Source organism: Zophobas morio, unplaced genomic scaffold (genome assembly GCF_036711695.1).
Source record: "Zophobas morio isolate AGI-343-1 ecotype UQ-CSIRO unplaced genomic scaffold, CSIRO_AGI_Zmor_V1 ptg000024l, whole genome shotgun sequence".
Lineage (NCBI taxonomy): Eukaryota > Metazoa > Arthropoda > Insecta > Coleoptera > Tenebrionidae > Zophobas > Zophobas morio.
Genome location: NW_026972129.1, coordinates 3,825,002 through 3,845,636, shown reverse-complemented (window position 1 = coordinate 3,845,636; position 20,635 = coordinate 3,825,002). Strand labels below are relative to the sequence as shown.

General features: G+C 33.0%; 1 protein-coding gene across 1 annotated transcript; it reads right to left on the bottom strand.

Moving 5' to 3' along the window:
• Positions 1-8,261: 8,261 nt before the first annotated feature.
• Positions 8,262-20,251, bottom strand: LOC135135041 (uncharacterized protein). Its single transcript, XM_064063983.1, has 12 exons — positions 20,074-20,251; positions 19,321-19,629; positions 19,152-19,260; positions 18,938-19,090; positions 18,608-18,834; positions 15,433-15,649; positions 15,159-15,375; positions 14,867-15,105; positions 14,675-14,807; positions 14,424-14,541; positions 13,819-13,907; positions 8,262-9,230 (listed from the first exon to the last, which is right to left on the bottom strand). Exons 1-12 carry the CDS (start codon positions 20,220-20,222, stop codon positions 8,545-8,547), a joined length of 2,646 nt encoding a protein of 881 aa, XP_063920053.1. The 5' UTR covers positions 20,223-20,251; the 3' UTR covers positions 8,262-8,544.
• Between the last annotated feature and the right edge of the window lie 384 nt (positions 20,252-20,635).

Here is a 20,635-nt window from a genome sequence, read left to right as displayed (position 1 = left end):
TCGGAAACTATTTACTACAGATTATTTCGATACGAGTGCAAGAACCAACTGTGAAACACTATTTTATTTGAAATGAAAAATTTGCAAAGGTGTACTTTTAAACAAACTTCCACAACACATCTCCCCTGTATTTCAGCCTCTTCAACAATCATTAAGTGATGTGAGTTACCGGAAACTCACCTTGAAAGAACACAACTGTTTATGGTATGTTTGTGGATACTCATTAATACGAAAATTCTTACACCACCACTTCTGCGAAGTTTGTTGTGAACTTTGCACATTCTTACGAAGTGTTACATCCTGTTTTAATTGTGTGACATTTTAAAGTCTTCAATGAAGATGTGATTTTTGGCGATTTAATGATACCACCACCTAAACATTTTTCAGTTTATACTCCGATGGGTAATACATTTTGTGAGTTTTTCCCAATTTATGCACCGTAGTCGTTAACTGGTTTGCGGCTAAAAAACGAACCATACAAAAATACCATTCCACCACCCCTGCAAAGACTTTCCTCTTGATTACCTTGTTTTAGTTTTTATTAGTTAGAATTTTTTACACACTAAAATTTAAAAATAAATCTTGAACCGCTCAAACACGTACACATCGAAAATTAAACTATTTCGTTTAACCTGCAGTTTGTTGACCTCTTTAGCCTGGAATTTTCTAGTATTTTTTTACATGTATCGTAAGTATCTATTACTTTGTAAAAATAAATTTTACGTTTGTTTTTAACCCCATAACCCAACATCCCGTATGATTCCGTAAATAATATGACATTTCTTGTTGACAAAACCAGACACAACGTTCACCGAAAACCTTAAAATGAAAAAGAAACTATGTTCTTCAAGGTCGGAGCACCTTTAGTGACGCTAGTGACCTCTTTATGTCGTTCCGTAAGCTCCCCATGTATTTCTTATGGAATCAGCTGAGACTTTCATAGCCCTGGTAATACAGACAATAAGAACAGAGTGAGGAGTCTCCATCCTCTACCAAGCAGCCAACTTCTACCAACCCTCTCAATGCGATTTCGCAGCGTTGTTTTTTTTTCAGCGTGAAATTTTAATTCAAATTTAGTTACCACGATCTTAGATCATATAATAAATAGATACCACCATGCCGTGTTCTTTCCCTAGGATAGCCTGTGACGACATCCTCCTGTCACACATCTCTCTCGTGCATGGAGGGGTTACAATGAAGCTATCCTTGCCTGATCACTATTTGAATTTTGCGCGCCTAAATTTTAGGAAGTATGTCTGAACTAACTTCGGAAGAAAGATGTTGACAGCTTGATTTTATAAATAATTCACAGTAGATAACGAAAGGAATAGTAAATTATTGGGCAGCAATTGTGATCCTTTATGACTACATCACTTAAAATAGGATCTTTCTTCTAAATTCTAAAATTGTTTTTTGTACAACAACTCGAAAGATAGGTTAGAAGAAACATCTGTCAAAAGCGATTTGTTGCGGTGGTGCGGTACAAGGGTGGAAGTGAAATAGACATATACAGATGAAATGCATATAACAAAGATGAAGATGTGGTGATCACACAAGGATAGCATTATACTACTCCCCTTGACGTAGAAAACGACAACATACACCTTCATGTCTAGTCACAGCTTTCAGTTTGAGTATTGGTATCTATTTATTATATGATCTAAGACCACGATCTATTTCTGAATTCTGAATTCAGAAAAAAATCTTATATTCAAAAATTGACGATTTGACTAGTGGAGCTATTAAAAAAAATCAGTTAGCCTTGCAGCTTGAAAACAAATGAAGTTTAAAGTTTAAAAAAATTACAGCTTGAGTATTTTTAATTAAATTTCAAGAAGATCCAACTAACCGTTCCCGAGATATTTAACTGCTTCTATACTTTTTAGCAATCCTGTATAATACTGGTACAAAACTGTCAAAAGAAAATGCGAATAAACAAAAATTTTATCCTGTGTAAATTTATTGTCTTACGTCAGGGTTATATAACATGACAGATGGATAACGTATGCAAAAAATAAACGTCAGAGTGAGTATGGAACACGGGTATGGACGTTCTGTGCCTGATTTCCGTATTGTGGACCCAAAATTTTCAAGTTTTATCTCCGCTGGATTTCTGTTGCAAAACTTGAAACTGTCCAGAAAACAAATTATTTGTGATTGACAATTGATTGACAATTAAGCTGATACAATTTTATGTGTACCAGTTTTATATATCCACTCACTGTACCTAATATATTGTTACGAAATACACCCTTACGCCGCCCCGGTACGACGCCATTGGCCGTCGAGAATTTTCTGGTCGCACGCCGGTGATGAGTGATGACTCATCTAACGCGAACACGACATTCACATAAAGACAAGTCTGGAGCCGGCTACCGGAAGTCTCGAAAAAACCTAGAAGCGGCGTTCGAGATCCGTCCGGAGGAATGCAGGGATTTAAATAGGAGCTACCGTCGGGAACTATTATTCATTCAGCTAGTTGAGTCAAGAGCGTCTAGTGAAATTTGCCGGAATAATTTCTGTACATAATCGTTGCATAGTCGTGTAAATACGAATTATTAAAAAATAAATTGTTGAGGTTTACCTACGATAGCGTAACAATATGTAAAGTCTGCCATTTCTATAGAAATACCACTCGTTTTTGTTACAAATCGCTAGTTTTTAAGCAAGATCAACAGCGTGGTGTTTCAATAGATGAAATGGCAGGATAACAGTTAATTATATATATGCATAGACAAAGCAAGAGAGTTTGTCTATGATTAAATGTATTTCCAGAGAACATATGTTCTCTGGTACATGATACAAGTAAATATGGTATGGACATCCCATGAACCAAAACTCGTCTTCTTCTGCGCAACGTTATCTGACGTCATGTGGAATGAATGACCTTCCACTTCTGTGTTGACATCTGATGTCAAATATCAATTTTAAGGGTTATGAGGCAGTTATGAGTTTTTGTGGTTATGAGGGTTATTGTTTATTGTTACCAAACTGATGCGTAAAAACAAATTGGTGGTTTGCTAGCGACCTAGCGTTGTTAAAAAAATAGCGGGGATGATAGCAAATAATAAGAAAATATCTGTGTCCTTGTTATGCTCCGTCTTTTCGACAGCAGGTATTTTTTGCTTCCAGTATGGCGATCCTGTTACTGTCATTTGGCCGTCAATTGCCTTGGTGGTAACCATAGATTTTAACCTTATACTCTACTAGATGCGCAACTGCGTCGCGTAAAGTGAAGCCTATGGCGGCCATTTGTCAAAGAGGCAAAATACTGTAGAATCGTATTACGGTAATGGTGAAAGTAAGGGTAAAATATGATTTATTTGTTCTAAGGAAATCAGATGCACATTTTATTGTTAGCTTGCCAATCCTGACATACAACAAAAGTACATATAACTTAAAATATACTACAAATGTTACGTTATTGAGGAAAAATAATTAAAATAGTTTTCCAATTCTTACATAAATCAGAAGTCATTAAAATTAAAAAAATACCTAAGCAGTAAATACGTGCCAGGACGCACCAAATAATCACTTTCAGTGAAAGGGTCACTACACAATTTACTGGCTTTTGTTGGTGTAAATTTTTTTCTTTTCATTACTCTAACCCACTGTTCCAAGAGCTTTTCATTTTTCAGGGGAAATCTAAAGACAAAATCACATAATAAAAAGACAAACCGATTTAGCAATCGACCGCAAATTACCCAAAAAACTGGACGTTTCCTCCTGGTTTAAACCGATTTGTACACCCAAATACGGAACACGATGCCGGCATATTTCGCTCTTAATAAACCAACACTTTTTGGAACTATACTTTAATTCACGTAATCATACACATTCACCCCCAATACACATGAAACAGTTCGCAACGTACATACATATACAGGGTATTTTTGAAATAGATGGAAACTTTTTTTAAGGTAATTGGTCATGATGTAGAGAATTAATGCATCAAATATTGATCTAATAAAAATCCTTTAGTTTTCGAGATAAAATTGATTGAAAATCTGTTAAAATTTGCGTGTGCGCTACTGATTCCAAAAATGTTAAAGGTAAATTTGATCACTATAGTAATTTAAAGTAGGTAAAATTGTTGCTTGTTAACATGACAATACATTCATTAGCCCATCATTTTTTGACGTTTTTGCAATTTTTTGGAAGAACAAAATGAATTTTTCTAATTCTGAAATGACTGACATGGTTCTGATGTATGGACAAGCCTTAGGAAACTCCTTGGAAGCTCGACGTTTATACCAAGAAGCATTTCCCGAACGAAGATTGCCAAATCATAAAACATTTGCTAACGTTGTTGAGCGTCTACGAGAAAATGGGAAATTTCAACCCGTTTTAGTGATCGTGGTCGTGAAAGGACAGAACGGACACTTGATGCCGAAGAAGAAATTTTGAATGTCGTTGAAAACGATCCAGGTATAAGCATTAGACGATTGTCTTACCGAGTGGGAGTTTCACCTTTTGTGGTGTGGAGAACTCTACATGAACAAGGCAACAATCATTGATTAGACGTGCGGAAGCGTGTATACGAAATGGTGGTGGACATTTTGAAAACTTGCTCTAGTTGCATACGTTACGTTTTGTTTCATTTTATGGTCGATTAAATTATGATTTTGAAGTTTTAATTGTCAGTTCATTAATTATTGTCATTGTTTATTTGTTGCTAGCAATAAATTAATAGCAACAGTAGTTACACCTCGACAGTTTTCAGTTACTAGGTTTCACATTTTTTCGTGAAACCATTATTTATCAGTGGAGGAATGAATGTTTGGATAGGGGTTAAATTTTCCTTTCAAAATTTTACTAAACAACAAACGTTCATTTGACTTCTTAGGTTCCCTACATTCACCAGATTTTTTGTTTCCAGTATTTCAATAACACCCTGTATTTAGCACTATTTTCCTAATATATTACCAAGCGATCATACATTGACAGCAATGTTTTGCCTTTCTGACAAATGGCGGCCACTCGACCTTGAAGCTTCACTTCTCTCTGCAGCGCAGGGTTAGGTAGTCGGGTATCTAGGTAACTTAATTTAACATCTATGGTGGTAACACGTCTTCCACGACTGTTTGCTGGTTACCGGTGACACTTTCTCGTTGAATAGGGCTGGAATTACTTTGGGACTGGAATAGTGTTCTTTCCGGTCCGTTAACTCAATAATTCTAGTACAGTATGTCGTAACCTCAAATCGTAAACACATCAACCTTTCGTTGACAGATAGCGAAAATTACTAGCCTCGCGCTATCTTTGTTTAACACATAGGTTAGGTTCCTCTCTGTCGAATTCCGACCACAGGCAGTTTGCCGTACTTTCTAAAAGTAATAGTAGATCTAGTGACTTTAGTTGGGCTCGGTAAATATTTCAATTTCCCGCCTGAATACAGCCAGGTGACGTCAGCAAACCTGCGTATGTCCATACCATATTTACTTGTATCATGCTCTGGTATTTCTAACGGGTGTTCAACTGAAAAAGTTATCAAATTGGCGTTGATTTTTATATAAAAGAGTATAGAAGAAAATCCATAGTGTTGTGTTTAATTAACACCGCGTGAGTCTGTTATGTAGTAATCCTGGATTTTTAGTTAAAATTGGTATCCTGATGTTTTCCATAATTTCCGGTTGTCAGCTGTCAAGATTGACATATGCAAAACTATTTTTTGGGCCGCGTAAATGTATTACTTCTTATTTATTAAAAATTAAATAATTTTATATTTCTTGACAACAGAGTGGCATTAAGAACGGCCGAGAGAGAAGAAAATAAACGCTAACAAAATTGGTGGAAGGTTATTTCGACAGAACTTCCCTCGTTACTAAAGTGCAGTAGCTTCGAAAAATTATGCTCTTAAAATTTAACTTTAAGAATTTTATTTTTCTAACGATGATCCCTATGAGCTAAAATTAATATATGTGTGGATTGTTAAAGATACTTGGTTAAAGTAAAGGCAGAGAAGCATCGTGTGCATGTGTTTCTAGGAGTTCTTCGTATAATTTTTTATGACGTCATCAACATTTTAGCACGTATATCAATTTGAATAGCTACAGTATAATACTATTAATAACAGTATTGTATCCTCAAATTTTCAGATAAATGGGATGGGCGATAAAAGATGTCGTTTCCTTCGTTAATCTTTTCTGAAAAAAAAATCATTAATCAAATCACAAGCAAATATATATGTACAAACTCTTCATGTTGTGCATACATATTTTAGATTTATTCGGTAAAATTTTAAGATGACGTCATCAACTATTTTTGGGAGCGGATAAATCGATAAATTATGATTAAGGATTTACTATGCTTATGATATCCGTAAAACGTTTTCAAAATTTCAGAGCATTTTGGTTTTGCAGTTTCAAAGTTAAAATGGAAAAAATATTGTCATACAATTCAAGCAAATTATAGTAGCCTGCATAGATATTGTAGCCGTCCTTAGAGTCGAAATTTGCGAATAAAAATAAAATAAAACCGGCTCAAACGGAGCCGACGACGGCTTGCAAGTTCTGTCACTACAGCACGCGTCGCATCACACAGGGGTGTATTTAAGGCCGATTGCACAAAATCTTAGGGTCACTGTAATCTTACTATTTTCTATCTACGACAAACGATTTGTCACACAGCTACGAAACCGACAATCTAGAGAAAGATGGAAGTTTGAAAATGTATTTCAACGAGTGTAATAACCGTTTGGTGCAATGCAATTGGTTCAAGCAAACCAAAATATGACAGGAAACAAACAGTCCACGTGGAGTAGTTTATAGCCGTGTTTGCTGCTAAGATGACCAGGTTTTTCGCTCCACCTACCTCCGCAACGATGAATATACCATACCACAACTTGTGTACAGTGAAAAGAGCTTCGTTTTTATTGACGAGATTGAGCTAAGAAATGAAACAGATTATATCATAACGGAAAAGATGACATTTAATATTAAATACGTCTCTGTGCAACGTGTGCCAGAGTGACGTCAGAATTTGCAAGCCACCGTCGGCTCCGTTTGAACCGGTTTTATTTTATTTTTATTCGCAAATTTCGACTCTATAGACGGCTACAATATCTATGCAAGCTACTATACTTATATTATTTTTTTCCGATTTGGTCTCAAATTCATAATTTATAACTAGGGATATATATATAGGTAGACTCGAAAATGTGCCCTGTTAAAAAGTCTTTCTTTTTTGTGACAAAAGCGATGTATCATTGAAAGGTGTTTTTGACAAATTTTGTATGATAATATCTTACGTTCAAGTCTTGTAATCTTCGTATTTAATAAAATAGAATTACGTTTATTTATTTTTATTAATAACGTCCATCTGGACCGTTATAGTATATTACATAACGAGTGTGGTAAATAGCTTATTACGCGCGAGTTGAAAAATTGCGCACGAGCCCCGTAGGGGCGAGTGCAGTAATTCAACGAGCGCGTAATGAGCGTTTGCACACGAGTCGTGTACTATACTTTTTCCACGACCACACCCCAAAAATATTTCAATGTGAAAGAAGTTAATATTTGATTTTAGCTATGTATTAACTACAAAATATAATTATACATTGAAAATGTTAACAATTAGTTATGGTATGAAAGTTAATCGTAAAGTTTTGACATTTTTTTGTAATTATTGGCGTTCCAGTTTTTTCTAGAACAGTAGTAGTACATTTCTCTAATACTGCAGTTGTAGATGCCAATATAGCCGTTGGTGTTGAAGGCATATCTTGAAAATTTTCAGTTCCAGACAATTCTGCTTTAAGAAAATGAAAATTATGTACAATTGGTGGACATATAAGACTGGTACAAAGAAATTTTTCTAATGAGTATCAAGCTTGATTCCCGAGACCATTGTCGGCCAAATATGCGTTATCCATCTATCATGGCACATAACATCAACGTCAACAAGACAGATTTACACAAAATTAATTTTTCATTTTCCTCATAATTTTTAAGACAGTTTGTACCAGTTTTATATGTCCACCGACTGTATACAACCACAACGCGCCAGTTATAAACGACTGTTTGACAGTTGGCAATTTCCAGCTGACATCTCCATCAAACGAAAATTTCCCAACACATGCACGTAATATTATTACGTGCTAGTTCTGTTTCATAACGTAAGGGTGCACGTAACTAGGCATTTAGACATCAACTAGGCTAGGCGTAATTGACGCTATTACATAGTGGTCGTGGAAAAAATACATTATTTGCAAGAAGAAACATTACTTTATTTTACATATGAATTATTTATTAATGTCCTATGCATAAACTCTAAAAAGCTTGTACATATTATTTTATACGAAGTGTAAATAAGAGGACTTAAGTGGTTAAATGTTTGTTATCTTGAATACAATTGTCAGAACATCAAATTATCATTAAACAGCATATAAATCAGAATATAGTGTAAGTTTCTATATCAATCATGTAACTAATGTACTCGTAACATTTGAAATAAAATTGTAACATATTTTTAGTGAAGTTGTTATGATAAACAATTCACCTAAAATATATTTTCCAAAGAATTACAACCAATTAGTTATGCCAAATTCTAATACTGAAATTGACGATCAGAATACTGATTATTACTATTATCTACATATTGTTCCTCTGAAGTTTCCACACCATATTGCTGCTGATTGGGGTCATCTGCATACGATTGTTGAGGATCTCCTGTGTAACCGGGATCCGGTATATACTGTGTTTGTTCCTGATCTATTGCATATTCGTGACCTATATCAGTCGAATATTGTTGATTAGGGTCTGTACTATATTCCTGATTAGATTCTGCGGAATACTGCTGGTTTGGATCGGTAACATACTGATGTACCGAATCGTTTCCGTACGGATCGACTTGGTACAGTTCTGGATTTGCTGCGGCTACTTGTTCGTAATTATTTTGTTCCATGTAGTCTGAATCATTTGCCACATATTTTTGGTCATAATTTTGTTCTGTACTTGATGGGTTTTGCAGATCAGAAACGTAAGCTTGACTGGTATCGAAATCGACAGGTTGTTCGTTGCTATTTTTATTTATTGGAGATTGATTAACTTCTTGGGGAGGCTGATAAAATGATGGTGTTTCATCATTCGTTTTTTGGGGTAAATTTACATCCTGTTTTACGGATGATCTGCTACTAGTGCGACTTAAATTTTTTGGGTGATTTACTTCTGAGTTTTTTCTCGTATCTTGTGACTGTGCAGTTCTTGAATCGCTAATTGTATTGTAATCCTCGTCTAAAAAGTGGTTGGAAATACATAATTATTAATAATTACTTAATAATTAATTATGAATCAAATTAAAATAAAGCATTCTAATAAAGTACGAGTAAATCCAATTTAGTAAGTTCATACTTGGAGGTTTTTTCTATAAGCTTAATTCGGCTTTTAAAAATAAATGTTATGTTAAAAAATGTTATATTGTTAACTGTAAATTATGGCGAATGAATACTTAAATATTTAACTTTAAATAAGTATAAAATAAACGACTATTTATTTATGGTCAATAACTAATAACTAAAAAATAAAATTCCCATGCTGCATTATCTACTGTAAGTCATACAGAAAAACAATACAAGGCAAAAATTTGTCTTTGAAACTGTTTTACTGTGCAACGCATCTCGAAGAAGTATTGCATGCTATTCTGTTAGGTAATCAAGTGCTCCTCTGATTTTTGCTACTGGTGTGTAATACAGGGAATTTCAGTGAAAAAAACTCACTTATTATTATATTTTGAGAAAAATCCAAAAACGGATCAAAGGGGAACACATTTTGATATTAGTCAAGTTGCCTCTTTAGTCACGATGAGACCGCAGTTCAAACATTTAAAAGGTATTTTAAAAAATATATATTTTACTAAACGTAATTGTGGCTTGTAACATTGTTGTGTATTGAAAATCGTGTTACTGACTTTTACTATTTATTACTTATTATTACTTGTTTATCACCCAGCTTGAACTTTTTGTGCTTTTTGCATATTATTCAGGATAATTACAAATTAATTTTAATTTTGAGGCTCTGATTATTCAATAATTTATAAGTAATATATCTAGTTACTAAAGATTTTTGGATCTAAAAAATTATTTTCACGAATTCTGTCTTCAATATGTACCTACCACAGTCTCATGCCACAAATTTTTGAGGAATATGAGGACCTGAAGTGGGGATATGCGACAACGTCAAATTTGGCATCAAATGACAAAAAATATAATATATAAATATAAATAAAGGAGTTGACCTGTTTTTGATTGTTTCTCTAAATAACCGTTGAGTTATTTATGCTGGTTCTTTATCGCTGAAATTTTCTGTATACTTAATTTTAACGAATTTAACTAAGTAACCACTCCCTCTGTCCCAGAATAAGTGCTGACTTCTGATTTTGCTACATTTTTAAATATGAAGAGATTTTGTTTAAAACGTAGTTGGTGTTGGTCAAATTCAACATTTTAATACAAAAAAAAAAAACAATTTTGAAGGTATTTGTTTTGGTAATAATAATAATTCTGTGTTTCCAAACGAATTTAAAGAGATTTTATCGAAAATACCGGTGCGGAGACAGTATTTAGGTAATTATCAGAAAAGTTCAATAATATAAATTATCAAATATGTTATATTTATTGTAATAGTAGGTAATAAATAATTCTTCAATAAAAAATGCATTTTTTCCTTTATTAAAAAATAGTATATTATTAGCCAAGGTTGCAAAGCCAAGCATTCTAGACCGAGCGCAAATTAGAACCCGAGACGCGCAGCGTCGAGGGCTCTGAAGCGCGAGGTCTAGAAGTGGCTCTGCAACCGTGGTTAATATACAATTTTTTTCACTAGTAGAAACCATAAGACAATAAATTGAAAAAAATAAACGTTCAATTTTTTGAGTCAACATGATTTTGTTTTGATTTCTAATCAAACTTAATATAAATCTTCAACACAAAGAAAACCGTTTACACTTGTCGCTGAATTAATCATTTTATCTTCTACCGTCTACAACTACCATGCGTATACTCAAGTAATGTTAGTAGCACACATTTATTCATTTTTTAAGAAATAATCACATCAAGTATTGCGTACATAACCTCAATCTTCTTTTTGAACCCGCGGTCGCAAAAGTTGAATTTGCTACCTCTAAATGAGTCGACATTTGCATGCTTTATGGCTGCTAGTGAAAAAAATATATTATATTTATTTTTAGAAAGCAGACACTTGGTTTAGAATAAAATTTATTTTCAAATCACACAATTAATTTGGAACAAAGGGAGTACTTTATAACGTTATGCATTTTTCATGGGAAAATTATAGTTGCTAATGATGGACAGAGTACTAGAGTTTCTCAAAACACTCAAGTTGTGTTTTCGAGAACAACTGTGGGATCTAAGACTCAAGTATTGTCTCTAAAACAAAGATCCCAGTATTTGCTGGTGGTCTACGGATTTATAATTTTGGTGAATGTGGATTCAAAGGTAAAAAAACTGAATCTTCAAAAATTCTAAATGAGTGTTTCTTCACTTAATATAAATATTGATTCTCTTAAACACTATTGCATACACAATTATTAATGATCACTATAATTTGTGACCAGAATACCTAAAGAGACACTTGAATTGGACCGTAGATTAGTTCATATTATCACAGAAGCTTCAAGTTCTAAATGAATGCCATAAAAATAACAGTACCCAGAGCAAGGAAATATTTCGATACACTGTGTTCGACTTTTAAACATAAATACATATTTTGAATTTTGTGTCATTCTCAATAAAATACTTTCAGCACTTCGAATTTCAGTTTTTACTCTATTTTACAGGAAATTAAATAATTACAGACTAATGAAATAGAATAAAAACAATGCAGAAATATTTTCGTTCATGATAATCAAGTTTATGTTTTACATCTGTATTTTTATTGTTGAAGTTGGAAACACCCGATAGATTACGGAAATTTCTTTAAAAAAATTCTTGTTCTACCTTTCTTCTCAATTCATGCCATTCAGGTGTGGTGTCACAATCATATGACAATCATTGTTCAGTGAATAATTTTTTATTGTCCATTTCTGCTTAGATTTTCTTATATTTTTGTGTGTATGAAGTGGTTTCACTGCTCTGATCACCACTGCTTAAAGTGTAGTTATAATTCTGTCGTGGTCCTTCACATGTTGTAAAAATACCTCTATGAGAAAATTTTGTTATTTTGGGAATTAATTTAGAACATGCAACGAAATTTAATGCCAGCAGATGTGGAATGAGAAGATCGAGGACAAGGTTGATGAAAAATTGTGCAGACTTCAGGCGACTTCTTTTCATATGGAGTGCATTACTGATGATTTTTCTACAATGCCAACCTACACTGTACGATTCAATCGTTTTACAAGAGTTTTAAAGATATTCAACGAATTAAGAGTGCTAATTTCTAAATATTGTCTTTTTGTGATTGTTCAAATCTAAAAAACCATCCTCATATGTACATTACATGATACAGTAAACAAGCTGATTCAAAAAGACGTTTTATGGACAGATTTTTTGGCGGAGTACGTTCAATGGTAATAGAACTAATAAGTGTTCCGAATTTTGACATATTTTCATAAATTGAGAAAAGAATTCGATTTCAGAGAGTCCGTGTTCAATAACACTTATTCTGTCAGTATAGTTCTGAGCGTAATTACAGATAATGAAAATAAAATTTCAAGTTTCAGTGCTATTATTTTTGCTACAGAGTGCAGTAATTTATGCTTACTTTGAACACCCAGTTTTTGAAAAGGATGTAAAAAAATTACTGAAAATAACTCTTTGTTATATCCTCCATACTTTACTAAACAGCTTTCATATTATATATTAAGTTATAAGTGTTTGTTAATTCACTTTAATATAATATAAGAAAATCTTTGTGTGACTTCTTGTAAAGTTTTATTTTTATACATTTGTAAGAAATATACCTATATTCAGTAATTTATTTTTCTGTTGTAACACCATTAACTAACTCATTACTTTTTAAGCCACTGTAAACTGCGTTTTTAAAAACAGTACTTTCTTTTTTGTATTTATTTCTATTAGAAAAAATCTTCATATAAAATTTATGTCAGGTACATAAAAAATTCTAATATTTTAATTTGTCATGCACATGTTGTACGTTATGTGTACAACACTTACAACAAGTATGCTACTACTTACTACTTATGCACAATGTTTTGCAGTGGAAATAGGAAACTTTTTAACTATAATAAACTTCGAAAATTACCAAAAATTAAGTATTACTAGTGATTAGCATTCTAAAATAAGTTACAACTAATATATCAGTGAATAGTATATGTTTAGAGTGGTGGTAAAGTGATATACAAAATTCACAAATTCTTATGCTCAAGTTATTGAAAAACAGCAAAGTACTAATCTAAATTATTGCAATTAAAAAAGTGTCTTTGTATTTAACTCACTAAACATTACGGTCACTTATTTTTATATGATCTGCTTCAAAAAATATATCAGTAATCGATAAGTGAGATTTGAAACAAAAGTCTTTAAGATTGTTAAGAATTCGACTTTAACTACTTACCACTTTTCATGGGTAAATTTTGTTATCAATTTTATCGAAAGGTTGACGTTGTTTGAAATATTTATAAATAATAATAATGATAATAATATTAATTGTTTATGAACAAGATTTGAAGTGAACTGTTAACTTAACTGATAACGACAATAACCTAATCGATTTTAACTCAAGTTCCATTTCAAATTTCTGCTATTTTGCGTGATCTTGAAACATGAGAATTTTACGATTTTGAACTCGACTTTCTCACCATTCTATCTATAGATCTACAGTGGCTCTTTAGTATTTATTATACCTTTGACACTGGAGGGGGCAACTTGTGTCTGATTTAACAACCTATTATTTAAACGATTTAGGCTAGTTTGTAGTTCCCGTATTTCCTCCCTATAAACAACAAAAAATATTAATACATAGAATTTTTACCTGCTGTGTATCAAGTTGTTTATGTTCTTCGTCAATTAGCTTCAAGCAGTTCCATATATTTCCTAATCTAGTCAAAAGCTCGGAATTTTTTGTCCGTAAATTTGCTCTCTCAAGTCTAAGCAATAAGATTAACAAAATAAATACAAATAGTATTTTTGTAAAATAATAATAATTAATAGGAGTACAAGAATACTGTGAAAAGAAGAACTGACCTTACGAGGTTTGGGTACCACTTTAACACTGATATCTACTTTAATGGGTTCCTTGCGTTTGGTTGGTCGGACTGACGGCGAATCGGACTCGTTTTTGGCACTTGCCTGATCCGTCCCTACCAAACACAAGCCATTAGTTACGAAAATATATAACTTCGATTCGAGGAGAACATGGAAAAACCAAGAGCAGTTTACAACTAGTTCAGATATGGAATTTTGAAAAATATAATAATTATTTCGAAGATAAAATAAAATGTTGCCTTACTTATGCCTTGTGCTGGCGTCTTCCAATTTCTGAGTTAGGGTGTGACATTCAGACGATAATTTGTCCATGAGTTGATTTTGGGAATGGATCATGCCTTCGAGTTCGGCTACTGTGGCCGCTGCAACAATATTACCAATTAACATTTCACACAAATAAGTGCGAAAAAATCTATGACGGCTAAAACTTCCCGAATCAACTCATGGCATGTCAATACCGTCAACAAGTTTTTGAGCAAATTTACGCCAACTTACCGTGTTTTGATTCCATATCTTGTATCAGTGACGACAAATGTTTATCTTGGTCTTTTGGTGGTGGTAAGGCTAGAATTTCTCCACCCGTAGACTGTTTATTTTTTTCTTCGTTCATAGCAGAGTTTAGTTTAATCTTAAACGAACATACAGATAGTTTCAAACATTTTTGAATGCTGTAATGAAATGACCTACCTCTTTTTCCAACGAAGCCACTTGTTCCGTGAGACGTATATTTTCTCTGCGGCTGTGAATGAGATCTGCATCTGCCCTATCCAATCTCTGCCTTAGAGATTGCATTTCGGCTTGTAAACGTGTAACCTCTTGCTTTGCTTGCCTTTCGTTTCTCTCGGTCGCCATTTGTAAAGTAGCAATTTGTTGCTCTAATGCACTTTTCTCGGCTCCGTTAACTCCAATATCAGACTGTAAAGTCACTATAAAAATGAAATTGAAATTTCCAGCATTCGACTTTACTTATTGCCTTTACTTATTTTATTTTGCATATCTTTTTTCATTCCATCAAGTAGAGCCTGTTTTTGTGCTAACTCCCTTCGGAGATCGCCATTTTCTCTGCGCTGCTTATCTAATTCTAACTGCAGTTTATTAGTAGTTTCCCACTGAACCCCTAATTCTGTAGTCAACTGTTCTATTTGTTGTGTATATCTTCGCTCAACAGCGCTTCGTTCATCTGATATACGCCGACTCTACGACAGAACCAATATGAAAGGAAAATACTAAATGCACTTTATTGTATTATGAACCTGATCTGAAATAGCGTCTCTCAGTTTAGCATGTTGTCTATCTAATTCATCTTTCAATCGTCGAATTTCAATTTCTGCAGCATTTTTTTCATAATGTGCTTGTTCTGCAGCGTCTAAACTTCTTTTCACTTGATCGCAGGTGTCATTTTCTTTGTCTCTGATTTTGGATAAGGCACTTTGAAGTTTGGTAACAGTTTCTTGCAATATATCCTTTTCTCTTAAAAATGAGATATTTTGTCAATTTAATTTTAGTTATTTGTTATAAATTACTTATTACAATAAAAGAATTAACTTATTTTAAATTTTTTGGCGATTTATTTGTAAATGATTTATCAAAATATAAATTAAAAAAATAATTTCCAAACAACTAAAATAGAAGAGAAATTAAAGACAATATTTGAATTTTTTTTAATAATTTTATTGCGGCGTATGATACTAAACTTCACTACGGGATATCATTTTCACTTTCCAAGTATACAAAACAGAACATGATCTCTTTGAACATTAAAAATATAAATATACAGGCTGATTCAGAATTGGTGCACTAACTCAACAGTATACAAGCTTCATAAGTCTAACTGCAGCTTTATTATATTTTGAAAATGGATACAAATATTGAAAGTGTTCAAACGCCATCCTTTTTAGCTTGAGGCGTAATTTAGTACATTGCAAAATATGACGCATACTTAGCGCGTCGGCTTCGCGACGCAAACCAGTATTTTTTAAATCACAATAGTAGATTAATAGTAATAGATTATCAAATTAGGATTACAATGATATAATAGCTATTTATGTAACAAATACATAATCAAAAGCTTTACTGAACGAGCCCAGTTAATGGATGAACGACTCCAATTAAAAGGGCGAGTACAGAAACACCTGATTATGTATAAGTTGCAGGCATAGCTCAACAGAAAAATTTTTTCTGCTACACTTTCACCTAATTTTTAGTAGACGTTGTGGTGTCCCATTCGTATATTTCACGCTGAGAGAAAAAAAAGACAAATTAAGAAAATCGTTAAACATAGGCATCCATGTGTAGAGATCTTCAGTTAAGGTGGTAAACTTGTTGTTTGTTTGGTGTGAGTATACGTGGTGAAAATTAAGCATAGATAAAATTTAATGTATAGTTTCATAAAATAGCAATTTTTTAAACGAAAATTAATCATAACGACGGTACAGTTTACACCCGAACAAGCACAATAGTCAATAATTAATCTGAAGTGTTGTATAGATTCGCCGATGTGAAAATATGGTGTCAATTTTTGTTCATTGTTTGTAAATTCACAGTTCATGTTAAGATTTTCGACTGTTCCTGGTTCTAATACAATTTAACATGAAATTTGAAATTGTTCATATAAACCACCTGTTAGGAAATTCACTTATTGAGGCTTAGCTCTTTTGTTTATCAAGTTATAAGTGAAACGAGCAGTAGGTACTTAACGATGATTTATCATTCTCCAGTGAAACATCATTTGCGAGTACGTCTTGACAAGAATGGTTGTATATTGGCCGAGCGATAAAAAAAGTCCACCGTCTAAGGACTGCAGAACTATTTGACCAGGAAATGTCCAAATGCGGAATTTAAGGTTTTTATTGTTTGTATGCGATGTAGGGGATTTTGGTCCACGAGGTAATCGGTAAACGTAATTTGATTTAATTACAAACTTGAAATTTAACATCGTGTAAATTCTTTGCAGTTGAAACTGTTGACAGAGTGTGGCATAATTTAACATCATGCAAATTCTTTCCATCAAAAATCAACAACAAAAGGAACGAGATGAAGTTCCTCGGTCAATTGCGGGAAGGTTAGGAAGGGAGATTTTAGCTCGAGTTTGTCTCCCAAACATTTTAAATTTTATTTTTAATGCGATCAATTATCTATTATAACAGCCTTGCACTGTGAGGATGAATATGTGTTGTAGCCCGAAAATCTCACAACGCAACGTAGGTGAAAACTGAGGAGAGTTCTCTCAGCTGGATGCTGGATAAGAACCACGTCGATTCCGTAAGCGTATCTATTATATTGGGAGTACAGATAAAGACCTTATTTTGTTCGTATTTAGATTTGCCATCCCACTATATAATAACTCGAGTACGTACATTTAGTTACTTTAATTCAGTTTTCTCTTTTTCTTAGTGATGATTCGGAACATTTGGTTTCATTTCATTTTGAAAGCTATGTAGTTTTTTTGTAGCTAAGAACTAAGGGGTCTTCGAACTGCCCAAAGTAGACTTATTCACAGCTTTTTTTCTTTTTGTCCTCTCGAGATTGGATGATGGGCAAATACATTTTGATAAAAAATTTACCATGCTTATGATAACATTACAAGATTTCAAAGCATTCGATTTTGCAGTTCCTGATTAAACTAATAAAATAAATTCACGCATTCATTAATTTTTTTTTGAGTCACCCTGTATAAGCAAATCCAAAAAATATGTAGGGAATGATAAATCACAAGTATAGACTTATCATATTTTAGACAGATTTAATTAGCAACATTTTGAGCTGACGTCATCAATTTTTTGGAGGGGATAAGCAAATATATTTTGATTAAAAATTTGTCATGCTTATTATAACTTTAAAACATCTGCAAGATTTGAAAACATTCGGTTTTTTTTTCAAAAAATCTGGACGTTTCGGGTAAAAACTCAACACGGCGTTATAAACTACATGTGTAGGACTATGTTATTTTATACAATTTAAAACCCAAGTACTAAATACAATTTTGAAGTGACAAGTGACCCCATCACATTATTGGGGAGGAGATCTATTTCTTAGTACTGTAGGGGTCATGAAAGGTCGAGAAAACGTAAAAGTAAAGAGTCGGTCGACGGACTCGATTACAATACTTCCTTCGCCTACGCTCGAACCTCCTGCACTTTGGTGAATGCGCGAAAGTCATCAAAAAAGGTCAGGAGTGCAAAAAAATACTTTCAATAATATGGTCAAATCTCTAACAGAAAAATTTAACTTTGAAGGTATGTATGCTTTTATATTTGGGCCCAAGGATTAAAAGATTTTTTTGCTCAATAATCTATCCCTAACTGCCTGTCTGCAATTAGTGCACCATTTTTAATCACCATAGATTAGATTATATATTAAGCATTTAAATATTTATGCAGTATAGAATTTTTTTGAATATATACAGATTCAAGAAATTTTGAAACTTACCTCTGTAAAGTGTCAATTTGTTTTTTATAGTGTTCAAATCCTAGTCCGTCGAAAATACTTCCATCTGCAATTTTCTTTTTGTAATTTTCATTATTTTCCAAGGCCTTTCTCAAGTCAATTTTGGCTTGTGTAAGTTGCGCTTCTAATTCTGAGATTCTTGATTCAAAAACAATTGTCGGTCCCTCTAATATTTTATGCTTTTTTGCTTTTTTTGGGGACAAAGATACCTAAGTAGAATAGATTAGAATAAGTACATCATTTTGACAAAGTATCTACATATAAAGTAATAATGAAGACCATTTAACGATGCACCTGAATAATTGTAATTACCTTTTGTGACAAATCTATGTCCGTTTCGGTTTCAGTTTCCGTTTCCAAATGATTAAAAACTGATTTCATTATGTTGGATTTCTGTTTTTCATGCAAGTTTTCATTTTCACTTATTACATCTTTAACTTTACTTAATAAAGACGAAAGTTCTTCCTGTAGGTATAGAACAATAATGATTATTTTAAATAAAAATTGCTTTAGAATTATGCTTTACTCTACAAAATCTAGATTCTTTTTCCAACTGTTCAATGTAGTCCTCCTGTTTTTCAATAAAAGACATCAGTTCTGGTGGTGCAGAATTATTTTCAAGTTTGGCTGCACTTCTAAAATGCAAAAATTACTAGGTTTGTAGGATGGAATAACAGAATAATGAAATATCTTACGAATTATGTTTTTCTGTGTCGGCGGGCATGATACTTGTCGGCCGAATCGATGGATAATAATATCTTTTAGGAAGCATGCTGAGATATTGATAATAAGGGCGAGTTGCAATCTTGGAAGTCCTGCTGCCAGCACTAATCAAAGACTGATTGTCAGTGTCTTCTCCTGCACTGTCTAATTCTCTTAGTGGCCTTTTAATAGGAGTATAACTTTCTGCGAGTAAAATGCGAAGTCTACCAACGGCTTCACGATATGCTGTATCAGCATAATCTGGTCTTTTCCGAAAATCCATTTTTCCACCGCTATACTTTCTAAAAAAAAATTATTATGTTAAATAAACAGCTAATTTCTGTTGTTTATAACCACAATTACTTTTAAATATCTCGCAATTATTATTTATAATGAAATTAATCCACTTTTCTTCTTGCAGTAAACAAAACTTCTTGGAATTTAAAAAATGGTTTTTAACATATGTATTGAATATTGCAAAAGTCAGTTTCAACACAACAAAATCAAATATTACATAATTAAAGAGAAAAAAGTAATTCAATCGGAGGTACAAGCTATGTGACTATTATTCGGTTTGCTGCTGCGTATTCGTATTTACCTGTGGTTTGTTTGTATTTTAGAGCAAAACTGGATCAATAGCAAGTAGTTGGGTGATTGACCCATTTTATAAATTAACTTTGTTGTATAAATTATCAAATGTGGCACAACGTAAAAATAAACTTGTTTCAATTTAGTTATTTACTTACTTAGATCTCTTCTTTTTATCTTGACTAATCGAAGACATCATGGGTTTTGATGAAAATAGACTCCTTGCAGGACCCAGCCTCGGTCTAACCAAATAGCTAGTAGAAGGTCTTTGCTTTTTATTTGATGTACTGTTGTACATCCTGCACATACAACTGGAAGGGATATCAAGAACAATTTTATTCGTCGTTGCCCTTATATAACCTGCGACGATCAATTGTTGTTTAGTCGAAACATCCAAGAAGTGTAACATAGTAACGGTGCCAAGAATAAATTATTAAGACATGCGATGGGTTTCACCCCTTATTTATTTGTATTTTACTTCCTTATTATTTAATTTTATAAAATTACTGTTTACATCATTTTACAATAACTGAGATAGATATATACTTATGCGGGCTTTTGTGGCAGTCAATGCGAATATTTTAAATTGTCAAAGAACTTGCTAAGTTGCATAATTTTCTTTATAACAGTTTTCTTGAAGTCTGTTTTTACTTCTTTAGTTGTTTGAGTATGAATAAGTAGGTCTCCCATTTCCGTCTGTCTGTCTATTTGTCAGTTGCC